At 42.2% G+C, this 15920-nt stretch overlaps 1 protein-coding gene across 18 annotated transcripts in view; it reads right to left on the bottom strand.

Annotated features, from left to right (window-relative positions):
- KLHL32 (kelch like family member 32) overlaps window positions 1–15920 on the bottom strand; it is a 494024-nt gene that overhangs the window by 37194 nt on the left and 440910 nt on the right. For 15 of the 18 annotated variants that reach the window (XM_068231188.1, XM_068231189.1, XM_068231186.1 and 12 more), the window contains one exon: window positions 14588–15314. The exons of 2 other annotated variants lie outside the window; for them this stretch is intronic. In XM_068231188.1, the coding sequence (XP_068087289.1) occupies window positions 14588–15314 (727 nt within the window). Of the gene's footprint in view, window positions 1–14587; window positions 15315–15920 lie in introns of those variants that run through there. One more of the 18 variants, XM_068231204.1, reaches the window with a different exon arrangement.

The following is a 15920-nucleotide window of genomic DNA, read 5'->3' as shown; positions in this document are numbered from 1 at the left end:
CTCTCTTGTGTGTTGGGGGGGGACAGGGTCGGAGAGGGGAGGAGGCTGCCACGCTGCCAGCCCAGGACCCAGCTGCCCTGCACCGCTACTTATTTTGTGGTTTTTTTTTACCCATCATAACCACGGCCATGTTCCAATGCGTGGTGACGCGCCGCATGTGGACAGATCGTTATTGGAGACTGTCCTCAGAAGTGCTCTCACAATCTATTCCCTCCATAAACATGCAAAATTTCTAGAGTACGTGTGTATGTGAGCCCAAAATGGGGGGGGTGGGGGGGTGGGAGGGGGGGCCCAGGCTGAAACTTTCTTGGTGGGCCCTTGGTGTCCCAGTCCGAACCCTGCCATAAACCCTGAGCCATTCTGCTCTTCCTTCCTTGGCTGGTGTTTAAAGGTAATCCATGCTGGGTCATCTGCTACTACATCTGCAATGCGCTATGACTTTATGGGATGGCAAACACAATAAATAGCAGACATATCTGGCCTCTGCCAAGCACGGAAGCCAGGTACAGTTATGTTTTGCTACAGAAGGCAGTATGGCCAATCTGGCATATAGCTGTAGCAAACTGGTAAAAAAAGGTTCAATCTTCTCCATTTTATTCATAGAAAAAAATGGTAGCAATGGGCTTTAAAGAGACACTGAAGCGAAAAAAAATGATGATATTATGATTTGTATGTGTAGCACAGCTAAGAAATAAAACATTAAGATCAGATACATCAGTGTAATTGTTTCCAGTACAGGAAGAGTTGAGAAACTCCAGTTGTTATCTCTATGCAAACAAGCCATTAAGCTCTCCGACTAAGTTAGTCGTGGAGAGCGCTGTTATCTGACTTTTATTATCTCAACTGTTCCTGGACTATTTACTTTTCCTCTGCTAGAGGAGATGTCATTACTTCACAGACTGCTCTGAAAGACTCATTTTGAATGCTGAGTGTTGTGTAATCTGCACATATTATAGAATGATACAATGTTAGAAAAAGCACTATATACCTGAAAATAAAAGTATGAGAATATTTTCTTTGCTGCTAAACTTCTAGTAATTATTCAAAGTACACAACCAATTCACTATATCATATTTTTTTTTCCGCTTCAGTGTCTCTTTAAGATTAATGTTCAGTACCATCGATTTGGTTGGGCGACTTCAACAAAGTTTGTAACCCATTTTTTGATAGATACCCGCCGCAATTAAACAAACCCACTAACTTCTCAAATTTTATGGCACAGCTCCAACTGGTTGACACATGGAGGCATGTTTACTTAGACACAAAGGTATTCACCTGCACCTCTGGTACCCACACCACGATGTCTCGCATAGACCTCATCTTTACTTCATTACACCTCCTCACACAGATTACGGATATTGTAACTCTCCCCAGACTCCTTTCAGACCATTCCCCTCTCCTCCTAACACTAAACTGGGGCCTTACTCCCCCTTTTAAGTTCTGGAAATTTAATCCTTTCTGGTTAGAACTCATGAAAGCCGAAGACACTCTCCCCAAGCAAATTGAAGAGTTCTTCTTCAATCACAGAGAGGTGGAAAATAGGATGCTGGTTTGGGACACATTTAAGGCATACCTTAGAGGAGCCCTAATCAATGCTTTTGCAAAGCACAAGGGAGATACCAAAAACAGAGAACATGCACTTGCTGAAAAGATTAAAATTGCAGAGACCCAATATTTAAATAATCGTACAGAGGAGGCCGAGCAGCTTTGGAAGAAGACCCAATTAGAGCACCACGAGATACTTGAAGAGGTAACTCTCAGCAAGCTCTTCTTTAATAAGCAACTACAGTATGAGCAAGGTGAGAAGGCGGGTACCTTGTTATCGCACCTAGCTAAACCCTACACCTCTCCCCCAACCATAGCGAAAATAATGAATTCACAGGGGCAGATAGTCACTAAACCCCATGAAATCAATGCAGTGTTTCATGCATACTATGCTGACCTATACACTAGCAAAACGTCTGCTACACAAATAGACTCAGAAATCTACCTTTCCGAGCTGTCCTTGCCCCGTTTGACTGACTCTCAACGCTCCCAGTTAGAAGAACCCATCTCCTTAGAAGAAATAGACTGCGCTATAGCAAGTTTTCCCAACAAAAAAGCGCCCAGCCTGGACGACCTTCCTGCCGAAATATATAAAAAATACACAGATGAGCTGGCGCCTTCACGAAGTCTTCCAGCAGGCATTTGAGCTTCAGGAGCTCCCGCAGACAATGCGTGAGGCCCTGGTGGTGGTGCTACCCAAAACCTGGCAATGACCCTCTTCTCTGTGAGTCATATCGCCCAATCTCGCTACTTACTGCTGACGTTAAAATCTTAGCCAAAATACTAGCCATGCGTCTAAACACAGTTATCTTGTCCTTGGTACATGGTGACCAAACAGGTTTCATGCCAGGTAAAAACACTGCTATCAACATCAGGCGACTATTTTCCAATATACAATGCAATCACATAAATAAGGGTCAAAGAGTTATCGCCTCTCTAGATATGGCTAAGGCCTTTGACTCCGTGGAATGGCCTTTTTTATCTGCGGTCCTTGCCAGGTTCGGTTTTGGGGAAAAATTTTGTAAGTGGGTTAAAATTCTATATACGAACCCAATTGCATGCATATGTACTAACGCTTGGATATCAGATGCTTTTGTGTTGGAACGTGGGACTAGGCAGGGCTGCCCTTTAATCCCTCTACTATACGCCCTAGTAGCAGAACCCTTGGCACAGAGGCTTAGAATGCACCCTGGTGTGATAGGCTTTCAAACTCCGTGTACGGAAGATAAAGTCAGCATGTATGCGGACGACACAATTTTAAACTTAGCAGATAGCGTTGCCTCTCTTTCCTCTGCACTAGAAATCATTGATGAGGCCAGCTATTATTCTGGCCTGTGTGTCAATAGGTCTAAATCAGTAATAATGCTACTGGACACTCACCCCCAACTCCTCCCCTCAAATTCACCTTCCTTTGCAAACAGTAGAATCGTTTAAATATTTGGGCGTACAAGTAAATAGGGACCCTAAAAACTATCTTACCCATGAAATCTGCGGCCTAATCCCCCTTGTGCAGTCACGGTGAAAGGCCTGGTCTAAACTCCCCCTCTCTGTGATTGGTCGAACGAACCTAATTAAGATGGTACTGCTCCCAAAAATCTTATACATGCTACATCATTCATCCATATACATCCCACAGAGGTTCTTTAAACGCCTCAGGTCAGTGTTGCTCGCCTTCATCTGGAACAATAGCAGAGCCAAATTGCGCTGCTCCCTTCTACAAAACCCAAATGATCTGGGTGGGATATCTCTTCCGTCATTTCACAAATATTATCTAGCATCCCAACTACAACATTTGGCTGCTTGGTTTGTAGTCCCCCATGCAGTTAATGTAGAGACGTTGAGCTATGACCCAGAACCCCATAAGGAAAGCCTGGTACTGGATATCCTAACTTCCTCATTGTCCAGGGAGAGGCAGGGCAACACTATCCTGAGCCAAGCTAACGGAGTGTGGAAGTGTATATGCAAAGAATACAATTTTGAAGGATATGACTACCACACTCCCCTGTGGAACAACCCTTCCATGCCAGAATTTCTTACTATACCTGACCCTAAATTCTGGATTAACAAAGGAATCTTATTCCTAGGCCAGATCCTAATTAATGGTCAAATGCTTACCTTTGATTTAATGAAATCCAAATTCAAAGTCCCCCACAGGCAGCTATTCAGATACATGCAGCTGCAGCATGCCTTCGCGTGTCAATTCCAACAATCCCCTCTCAAAACCTATACCCTCCCCATAATGGACATAATTTCCAAAGGGCCTAGCCCCCACCTTATAGGAACCCTATACAAAGAACTAATTAGAAATAAAGCTTTGGAGCGTACAGCTCCATCTAGACAAAGATGGGAGGCAGTTGGCATTGAGATCACAGACGAAGACTGGGATGACGCATTGATGGCTGTGAAAAAATCCACACCCTGTATACGTGACCGTGCTACACAACTATATATCCTGCATCAAGCATACCTCACACCAGCTAAGCTGCATAAATTCAATCCAACCACGTCGGACACGTGTCCAAAGTGCCATTCTGCCTCTCCATCTTTTCTTCATTTAATTTGGGATTGCCCACACCCAACAAACTACTGGGCACAGGTCACAAAATTTCTCCATGACAAAATGGGCTGCCCTGTCCCACTGGATCCTATACTGTGCTTACTGGGAGTCATACAGGATGAGGGTCTGGACCCTTCTTTAAAGACCCTCATGACCGAATCGCTGTTTATGGCTAGACAGGAGGTGGCGTGTAGATGGCTTTTGCCCGCGCCCCCTCTGGTCGCCAACTGGATTAAAAGAGTAAATAACTCCCTACCATATAAGAAGCTTATTTATATTCACAGAGGCAGGGCTCCTAGGTTCCACCAAATTTGGGATAAATGGAAAAATTGATGTACCCTCATTTCCTCCCCCCTATAACAACCTCACTGGTACGTTGATACTCACTGATATCACTGCACAAGTACTCTGAACCTCTGCGTTATTTTACAACACCCATCAAGCATAAGCCTAATCGTCATGCCCTTATAGAACACCTTCCAGTATACACTGTTCTCCCCAAATACTATACATAAGTGCTATACTGTTACGAGTAGCTAATCCTTCTGTGATACTTTTACATGTTGTGTTATTCTATTAATATGTCAATTTGCAATGTTTAAACGCATGTCACTTCAGATTCACCCATATGTACATGTTATGCTACACCGCTGTATTACCTCCTTTGTATTCAATAAAGCCTTGTTTTGTTTAAAAAAAAAAATGTTCAGTACCAGTTACTGTGTCATATTAGTGTTAGACCAATTAAGAGTTAAGGTAATCTTAGGACTAATTTAAAAGGTTAAGGTTAGATTTATGCTTCAGAAATTTGGCGATTAATGTTGGCCTTACAAATCTTAGGACTAATTTAAAGGGTTAAGGTTAGATGAATTGTTTGGTAATGTGGAGTTTATTGTTGGGCTTACATTATAATTGGCTTGATGTTGGGGTTAGTGGCTACTCTTCAAAGGGGAAACAGCCAGTTAGACACAGTTAGCTTTGAACAGATACTGTTAGGGCAGGTGTGAAGTTTAGTGTTAATCATCTGGTTTGAGCTAGGGTAGGGAGCAAATGGGGTTAAATAATCTAATATCAATATTAAAATATCAGTACCAGTCTTCAATCCCAAGAAGTGCTGAGAACAAATCTAAAATATATTCTGAGCAGTCAGTATCTCCCCTTAAAGAGACACTGAAGCAAAAAAAAAATGATGATATTATGATTTGTATGTGTAGTACAGCTAAGAAATAAAACATTAAGATCAGATACATCAGTCTAATTGTTTCCAGTACAGAAAGAGTTAAGAAACTCCAGTTGTTATCTCTATGCATAAAAGCAATTAAGCTCTGCGACTTTCAAAGTCGTGGAGAGGGCTGTTATCTGACTTTTATTATCTCAACTGTTCCTGGACTATTTACTTTTCCTCTGCCAGAGGAGAGGTCATTAGTTCACAGACTGCTCTGAAAGAATCATTTTGAATGCTGAGTGTTGTGTAATCTGCACATATTATAGAATGATGCAATGTTAGAAAAAAACACTATATACCTGAAAATAAAAATATGAGAATATTTTCTTTGCTGCTAAACTTCTAGTAATTATTCATAGTACACAACCAATTCATTATATCATATTTTTTATCGCTTCAGTGTCTCTTTAAACCAGCCACATGGGTGACAATTATTTCAAGTTTATGGCCAGCTAACTACTGTTTGCACTCATAGTGCTGTTCTCTGTCCATTTTATACAGCATATTATTGTTTTAAGCTCTCGTCTCATGACAGCAAACGTCTGAATCTTTTGTTTAAAAAGGAAAACAGCCTCAAAGAGAGGAAAACAGAAGTGCATTGTGGAATATTTTACCACTCTTCAGCAATGTTGGAGGTCCTAGATAATTATATGCACTTCACATACCACTTCTCTCACTTTTAGATTAATCTTCTGAAATGAGATGCAGGGGATTTGCATACAGATTTGACGACACCAAAATAGATATGAAATTATTAACAGTCTATATATGTTGTAATTTTTTTCCTGGTGTGGAGTACCCTTGCCTACAGCGAAATTCTTGGCTTTGAAAGTCATCAGGCTGATTTGCCTGCTCTTAGGTTATGGTACCCCATGCTGCTACACTGTCCCCTGCAATCAAAGCACTTGCACACATTCCACGGTTTTCCCTAATAAGTATATTTTATTGATTGGCAGTTTTGATCTGCCTCCCCAGGGGGATAATCTGCATCTTACCAGCATTCTATAGATACATCTGGCATTAAATATGCCATCTTAAATGAGCATCAATTTTCAAAAACAACTTTTCTTCTAACTTTGAAGTGACACAGATAAAATTTTAAATATATTCAGCCTAAAAAAAAATTTGAATTAGCGAAGCTGCATTTTATCCTTGAAGTATACCATGGGCTACTGAAAATTTTAACCTTTCAAAAGGCTGAAAGAGAACGCCACCGGAGAGGTGGATGGAAAGTTATTTCAATGATAAATACCAATATTTGGCAGAATGACAGGACTGTTCAGCAACCCAGTCTTTTCCCAGGAATTGGTAATTTCTCTATAAAGAGTTTCATGATTCAAGTGCTTATTCAACTTGGGGTAGGAAATGACAGCTGTGAGGTGCTCCGCAATGAGATGAACTATGCCTAGATGGTTTAATAATGACTTGCTATAAAATACTCTATAATGTTTAGGCTACGATGACTATTATCAATTGTTAAATCCTCATACATGATGTATGACGCTATTCAAGCAGGTGGTCACGACAATCTTTCTTCATTTAAACATCACTCGAAAAACTGATGGTACTTTTCAGCCAGATTAAGACTATATCAATCAGACATGTTTTATGATAGGGTTTTTTTCTCCCTTCATTTCTGTGAATACTAATATTATTTCACAAGATCCCAGTCCTGATATTTTTTCTTGTCATCTCTGCTGCTCTCAGGTGTTGAAGCAATGGGACTCATTTACTAAGCTTGGAGAACTTATCCTTACTACACTCTGATATCTACCACGTGAGCGATGCAAATTTGCCCCTAAAAGAAGGTTTTTTTTTTTTTTTCAAACCCAGTACATGTTTGCTTGATGACTTGTTGGATTCTATCTCATTCTTCTCACAGCATCTTCATGGATAGATCCAGATACAGTACAGTGTCTTTACAAGCCATTTTATGATGCACATTACTCTTTTGCAAAAGTGTGCAATCTGTTCTAAAACTTAAAATGGAGTAGGGTTAAGTATGAACATCTTGACACCCACCGATGTCTAACCCTAAACTAACACAACCCCCTCACAATGCCTATCCCTAACCATCCCCCCCAGCTGCAAACCCGCCGATAACCACGCTGGCTTCCCCACTATGGATGAAAAATGTCCTGCACCATTGAAGTTTGGGTGCCCCATAAGCATCCCAAATAGCAGGATATGCAAGCTGCCGTGGGACCCCACATTTCCCTCAATTGGCAATATTATCATGGACACCTACGGGGCACCAAAAGTTAAGTGGAGCTTTGGGTGCCAAAATTTCCTGTCACCTCCCCTTTCCCATGCACACACAGACACACACACACTTCAAACTACCAATATTTGGTATTTCTAGCCTCTGCCTCGGTCCACAATCCTGACCTGTTTTATGGACAAGAAGATAAAACTTTCTCATAATTTCAAGCGCTGACATTTTTTTTAGAACAGTAAGTAGTGGCAGTGTAGAATATGTGGAAAATGTTATAGATCAGTAAGAGCAAGACTAAACAGGTGGCCATTAAGTCTGGATTGGATTTAGACAATCCCAGGAATGGTTTTATTGAATATGGTAAGGAACTGCAAAGGGTAGGAGCAGCATGAGCATCCCGTTGATTTGAGATTATGGGAAGTGTAGTACACTTGTATCAAATCCTTCAGGTAGTCCGGGCCAGAACTGTAAGGATTTGAATGTTAGTCGGCAAGTTTTGAAGAGGATTGTGTATTCCATGGGTAACCAGTGAGGTGAGCAAACAATCTGTGTTATGTGGCAATGGCGGAGTTGGTTTGTTAGCAGACATGCAGTGTTTTTACCTACTAAAAGTAGCCAGTGCAGGTCTTTAGGAGGTTTGTATAGAGGGGACCTCAAAGGTCCAGTCATGATGTGGTGAAAGCCTAGACTTGGGGTTGGTAGATCCATTGTGATAATGAGTGCAGTGTTGCTAAGGTGAATGTAGGAAGAGATTTGGTTTCTGAGGATCCCATCAATTAATACACCCAAACTGTGCAATTACGAATGAATTATCAGTCATCTGTGGCTCAGCTAAACAAACATTAATTGTTGGAGCAGGGTCCGTCATACCAGGTTTGAAAGATTAACATAGATGGGTGTTATTAGCTGAGAAAAAAAAAAACATATTACCCATCTATCACCCCACTGCTAACAGTTCAACCTTTTTCAAGGTAAATGTTGAACATTCCCATCGACAAGCAAAGTCATTCTCTGGATCTTATATTTCATACATGACTTAATACCCAATGTAAAAACTACCCCAATAGTGTGGTCAGATCATTACACCATTCTCCTTTATAGTACCAGCTGTAAAATACTAAGTAAAAGACCTCATAAAAAATTGTTCCTTGAAATGTTTAGCAGCTTAAAAACCTAAATGTTGGTGGATTGACAGACCATGGTTTATGTTTAGCAGCTTAAAACCCTCTACGTTGGTGGATTGAAAGACCATGGTTTAGACCTTTGTGCTAACAACATTGCTTCCTTTCACATGCTTTTACACTGGTTTGCAGAAATTCTACAACTAAAAAAAAACAAACTACCAAATGGTGATAGACAAGAAAGAGTTCTCCTTTCTATCACGCGACTGCAAATGCAGCCAACAAACCAGCCCAACTGTTCCACACAGTTGAAACATCTGCAACCCATCTTGACAGAAACCCAGTATCCCATATTCAAAGGATCTGTGTGAGAAATTTGTCCACTTCTTCTCAGAGAATGTCTCCTCTGTTTTGTCTGGCATTCAGTCTTCAGCATCTAAACTTTAAATTAAAACCATATAATGGATGCAAAACCAAACTTAAGGTGCCCATACACATACATTTTCCCATTCCTTTCCCTGTAGATTAGATTAATCTGCTGGGAATCGATTCTCCAAAATGCCATATCAATCGTCTTTTGATCGTTTTTGCCCTAAAATTAAAAAGTATTGATTGGACATGACGGAAAATGTACGTCGATCGGGGGCAGGGCAAGAGCATTGATAGATCAATGGTCCATAATAGCATTGCACAGTGCAGCGCTGTAGTTCAATTGATTTTCAATAGATTCCCTGCTGCAAATGGGTCAAATGGGAATGTCCAAACGGGTCCTAACAATAGATGAAGAAAAACTAGTTAAATAAATTCTGCCTTTGGTAAAAGTAAGCAAGTGTAAGGATCCTTCTTGTAGCATGTCCTGTCGGTGGCCATAGAGCTGCAACCGAGCAGTTTTGATTTCTCTGCTTGCATTTGGTTGCTTAGTCTTGATTGCATTCGCAATAAGTCTCATTGCCATCTGCAATCATTCTGCAGTTCAGAGCAGCTCAGGATGTTGTCATGAATCCACCTATGGCTTGCTGCAGTTGAACTGCAGCAAGACAGTTCTGGATTTCTTACATGCATGTTGTTGCATAATTTGGCATGCATTTGTAATGAAAGTCCTTTCCATTCACAGTCAGCTTGCAGCCTTCAAATCAACCTAACACAGGATTGAATGATTACCAGTCAGCTGTGCGGGAATTTGCATGCCTGCTCTCTTTGGCTGATGTCCATAGAAAAGTCTGCTCTTCCTCTCACACCTTGCCCGTCATAGCATTCAGCTTTGTCTTAGTTGACTGCTGGGTTCCTTGTGTGAAGTTTGAATTGTATTGCATCACCTTGCCTGCTTGGACGTTCACTGCACCCTTTGGGGGTACAGTGAACTCTTTCCTTTCCTGATAGCTTGGAGACTGCCTTCACCACGTTGGTGACTGGTAGTATTCCTGCTAGTTCTGTTCCTGTGGATGTAACTATAGCTGTGGTTGCTATTAGTTACGTTCCTTTCTGTTTGTCTTGTCTGAACCTGTGTGAATGTTTGCTATTGCTGGGGCAGCAATTGGATTGGCAAACAATCCTTCTGTCTGTCTGCTCCTGCTGCCCCTGTTCCTGTGGATGTGACTATAGCAGCGGTTGCTTTTAGTTACACTCCTACTTGCTTGTCTTGTCTGTGCCAGTGTGGATGTTTGCTATTGCTGAGGCAGCGATTAGATTGGCAAGCATTCCATCTGTCTGTCGGTTGTCTGTCCTTGTTACTCAGTGTGGTGGACATCAGATGCTCAGCACTGCGGTCGCACTGAGCAACCATTGTGTCTTGTTTATTGTGGCGGTTCTCGGAAGCTCAGCGCTGCGTTCACTCTGAGCAATCTTGCTCACTTGTTCATAGCTCCTGGTGGGATTTGTGTAATTCTGCTCTATTACCTAATATCACCCAGCTGCATAGTCTTGCTTGCTCTGGTGGTACTCTGGTTTTCCGGGCCTCAGCCGGTATACCTTTCACTTTAAGACCTGGGGGCAACTGAAGTCAGGAGACATATTCAGTATCCTGTTCAAGCGGGGACAGGTGAAGACCGTGGGCCAAGCTCAGAGCAACGGCACTAGATTGGGGTATAGTGGCTGAAGGAAAACAAGAGATCTGTCAGGCATTACAACAAGTCCTTAGGATTATGCTACAAATTAAAGGTAAAATTAGGGATTCAGGAAATTTGGGCTCCCGCAGACACTAGAAAACATTGCATAGACCACAATACTAAATGTGGCTATGCTGATGCCCAATGGACAATTTGCAAATATAGTTGAAGCACCAGGGAGGTGGAGGGACCATAAGCAGTGGAGATTGCGTCGGCGGTAATAAGTTAAGTACAAGTGTTAGCTGTAAGGGGGCATACATTTGAAATCCGCGCCAGGAGACTTGGGCGCAGGATACAGCCGGTATATGGCTGATCCTGCTGCTGCACAAGTCCCGGCCATGTTAATTACTATTCCCCCTCCAGCCCGCCATGGATGGTGGGAATGATATAATTCGGCTGGAGGCCGAATTATTGTGTTTTAAAAGCAACTTCAGCTCCATCTTCTGACGGCGGCGACGTCACTCACTGAGCGCCGCTATAGATGTAATTCCTATTACACAGTCTATGGTGGTGCCAGCTGCGCCCAAATCTTCTTGCACTGAAAAGCTCTGCTCCGGTGGGGGGGGGGGGTTGGAGGTTAAGTGTTAGGAGTAGGTAGGAGTAGGTTAGTATTAGGCTTTGATAGCGTTACATGAGTGTTAGGAGAAGACAGAGGGATTTTCAGTGTGAGAGGAAGGTTATGTAAAGCGATAATGGTGAAAGTGGTAATGGGATATCTGTAAGATTACTGATATTCTACTATCAGAATTATCCAGCTTCTAATAGTAGAATATCATCCGCATTGCCAATATTCTACAAGTGGCTTCACTCTGCACCCAAATTTCCCTGGTGCCCTTTGGAGTTTTCAATTAATGGGATAACAATTAAGTGCGAGTGACCCTCTATTTAGAGTACAAAGATGCAGCAAAGTCTGATTACACATTCTAACACATTTGTAGATGTGTATTATGGCTAAAACAAAGGAGGTGACCTGATCAAGAGTGACCCAAAACCACAAGTATAGGGGACTAAACGAGACCGAAAAGCCCTCCTACTAAAAAGCAATGCTTGCTGTGGTTATAATTAGCTTTTTAATAAGAGGGCTTATTGGTCTCTTTTAGTCCCCTTCCCCTATACTTTCCTTGTGGTTTTGAGTCACCTCGAGCTGCTTGGGTACTGTGTTGTACTGGTCCAGGCCCTATCCCTTAGAACCATCAATCCCCACCATGCAGTGAGGAGGACCAAAAGTTTAAAACAGGCTGTCTACATGTGGCTCTGTAAAATTCAACGCTATAGTGTTACTATACACCAGCGATTCTGGATGTAAGCTGGCTTCTGGGGCATAGATACATAATTTGCATATTCATTAGCAGTGCATTGTGGGTAACCACAGATGTTCACTTAAAGCTGAATAATTGTAAATTCCTTGTGTTCTAAGAAGGCAAAACACACTGATCAAGAGTGCAATATATTTGTGCCTGTGCTGATAATAAAGAAGTTGCTGTGTGTCTTCTAAAATATTGCTATGGCTTCAATATCCTTACATTATTAATTCTTTCTATCCACTCTATTATTTCTGTCCAGTTGTCACCAGTACTTTTGTAAACAATGTGCCTTATTTACAAAAGCAAAGATATGTGGTGAACACCTGTGATCAGGAAAAAAATATCCCAATCATCAATATGTTATTAAAATGGGTTGCGCAATGCCACTTTAGAAATGTAAAAATAAAACAACAACCTTTTTATATTAATGTTCTGCTAGAGTAAGGAGCCAGTGACGCAATAATTGAAATCTAGTTGAGTGCTGATTGGTTATTTGCAGAGCAGGGTCATTGTAAGATCCATTAGAAACTGAATGACATTGCTATGCAATGCTTTTACTGGCAGTGGCTGGCTGCATAAGCTTACTCTGCCATCCAGTGGCTAAGTCAGACATTTCAGCTAGAACAAAGCAACCCAGTCAGCCATACCATAGTGCAGTGATCTGCAAACTTGGCTCTCCAGCTGTTAGGGAACTACAAGTCCCACAATGCATTGTGGTAGTCTGACAGCCATTGTCATGATTCATAAAGGCAAATGCATTTTGGGACTTGTAGTTCCTTAACAGCTGGAGAGCCAACTTTGCAGATCACTGCCATAGTGTGATGAGAATAGCACTGCACGCAACTGATATATTTTCACTCTTCTACAAACTCTAGTTCTTTCCACATAGACATAAACACAATTTATGCTGTATATGCTACACATGCATACTAAATAATCAATGTATTACATATCATTATCACAACAAGAAGTCAATGTAATTCAGATTGAAACAATAAACATGCCTATACAGTGTATATTCCAGTATCCCTTCATTATAGTAGAAGCCAGGTGTTTCCTGTATGAGGAAGTGGACTTGTAGTTTATGTGAAGAAGGTGGTAAGCAATTATAGAATGGAAATCTGGCGACAGGAACTTCTGAGACAGTTCTTTGGTCTGCATTTACAGGTGCACAGCTTCAGGCAAGCAAAGTTAGGCCTGGTTCACACGGGCAATGGCAGGTAGTTTTCTGTTGGCTGCGGCTCTCATTGGTTAAGTACTGCCCGTTCAAGTTAATGGCAGCGCTTGTTCTGTTTGCGTGAATACACGTTCCGATCCCAATTTTTTGCAATTGCAACATTTGCAACATGCAGTTTCCAGGGTTGCTTAACACCACATCTCCGTGTCCCCCGTGTGGGTGAAAAACGCTGATCACCACAGAAAGCCGCCAAATGCTTTTCTGCACACTTGCAGATAAATGCCGACCAATACGCCGCGGGATACCTGGCAGTTGGCCGTGTGAACCTGCCCTTACTTGATGGGTTTTACATTTGAAGAGTTCAATTCTAGCGATAATACTTAACCTCTTGAGGACTGCAGTGTTAAACCCCCTTAGTGACCAGGCCATTTTATGTAAAATGGGCAACTGCAGCTTTAAGGGCCGCACAACTCAGCACACAAGTGATTTCCCACGCCTTTTCTCCCCACCAACAGAGCTCTCTGTTGGTGGGGTCTGATCGCTCCCCCTGTGTTTATTTTTTTTTTTTTTTTATAAATTGTACTATTTTTTTTTATTATTTTTATTCTGCTCCCTTCGCCAGCCAGTCACAGTGATCAGCTGTCATAGGCTTCAGCCTATGACAGCCGATCACCTTCAGGTCTCCCAGGGGGACAGCCGTGATCGCAGCGCTGTACATGTAAACAGACTGTGATCACGCCGTCTAACAGTCTCCCGAGCGGCGATCGCCGCTCGGAGACTGAAGGTGGGGCGGAGCTCCGCCCCTGAGCAGGAGATGCGCGCGCAGCCTGCGCACGATCTCTTGCAAACTGCTGCCCCAGGACTGTACGCCGATCGGCGTTAGGCGGTCCTGGGGCTGCCGCCGTGGCCACGCCCATAGGCGTGACGCGGTCGGCAAGCAGTTAAACTTAACTAAAATCAATACAATTGCTTTGTGTGCAGGTCTTGTTCAAAATGGGGTTTAGTTGTACTTTAATCGACTAGCAGCTAGAAGCTTTGATATACTGTATGCATTCTCCTAGACTGTGCAGATTTACATGAAAGGATAATTCCTATCACTGTTGCTTAGGCATGTATTGGCCAGCTGTGTTAGAAATCTTTCCATGCATCTCTATATCCTGCTACTATATATCACATAAACAAACTAAAAGAACAAGTGATTTTAAACATGACTCAGTCATTATAACAGTCTTATAAATTGTGTCCACCTCTGTAGCTAGCTTGTCAAATGTTGAAACACTCTGTATATCACACTGATATGTATAAAATGGACATATTGAAGTATTTATGCTCACTGACCTGATATCCAGAGTAGGCCATCCGCTACACAACCAGCATGACATGAAAGAGACCTGTCAAAAGATTGTACAAAAGTCCACTTGTTCTTCTTTGGACAGTACCGTTCAACAGAAGGTAACACTTGTCGGAGTTCACTCCTACCACCTACTGCATAAAGGTAATTATCCAGTGCCCCCAATACAAAATGCTCTCGACAGTTTTTCATTGGAGCAATTTCAATCCACGTATTGCTTCGAGGATCGTATCGGCAAGCCGTCCTTACAGCACAAGTTCGACCAGTGGCATGCTCCACTTCTCCCCCTGCAGCAAACAGGAAGTCCCCCATGATAGCTACGCAGTGGTGACTCCGTCCAACTGGCATAGGTGTCAGCTCACTCCAGTTAGCAATTCCCGCTATATGAACATTATCCTGATCAACAGGATTAAAGTATCTTAACTCCCGGACTTTGCAGACCTCTCGCTTCTTACCTCCCACAGTGTAAAGTGTGTTGGACTGAAAGCGTGGCTTGGTCCGTATTGTCTGCCATACTGGCTGTGCATAGATATTGTCATGGTATTCCAAGGCTTCGTTTATGAGTGCTGTTGCCTTCTCACTGCTTTGGATCAAAGGATGAGACAGGGTGACAGTGTGAAGTGTATTTGTATCCATGAGGCCAAAACGTACATACTGCAGCAATTCATCAATGTATTGGTAACGGCAGTTATGCTCCAGCCACCTCACAGCCAACTAAAACAGAAGAACACTTCTTTTAAATTCATGTTTAGGCAACTGTAACGTTAATATACCATTAATAGGTTTCATTTATCACCTGTGTCTGAAAGGAAACTGGAGGTGTTGATTTTTTTAAGGGCATTTTAAAAATGAAAGGATACATCTGAGTGGTTAACACACACACTTTCTTTTAGACACTTCTGATAAATAAGGCCCAATGTTACAATTCGCAAATATTTATAAAAAAAAAAAAAAGAAGTGCAAAAAACAAAGATGATGCAATTAAGCAAGTAACCTACAGCAACCAGATTTCAGTTAAAAGCCATAATGCAGAATCGTTACTATGGTTTACTGCCCCTTTCAAGTTGTTTTCTCTCTATAAAAAGCTTCAACATTTATAACAGTTTTAGAATTACCCCTTAAAGAGAGAGCGATAAATCGCTATCCCGCGGCTAAACGGGGGTCCCTTCACCCCCAACCCCCCCCCCCACAAAACTTGGTCGTAGACTTGGTCATGACATTTTTTCTTCCTGGAGGCAGGGCTAACGGCTGCAGCCCTGCCTCTAGTCACGTCTATCAGACGCGCATCGCCGCCTCTCCCCCGCCCCTCTCAGTGAAGGA

Source organism: Hyperolius riggenbachi, chromosome 4 (assembly GCF_040937935.1).
Source record: "Hyperolius riggenbachi isolate aHypRig1 chromosome 4, aHypRig1.pri, whole genome shotgun sequence".
Lineage (NCBI taxonomy): Eukaryota > Metazoa > Chordata > Amphibia > Anura > Hyperoliidae > Hyperolius > Hyperolius riggenbachi.
The sequence above is the reverse complement of the archived record's forward strand: the minus strand, read 5'-3'. Positions and strand labels throughout refer to the sequence as shown.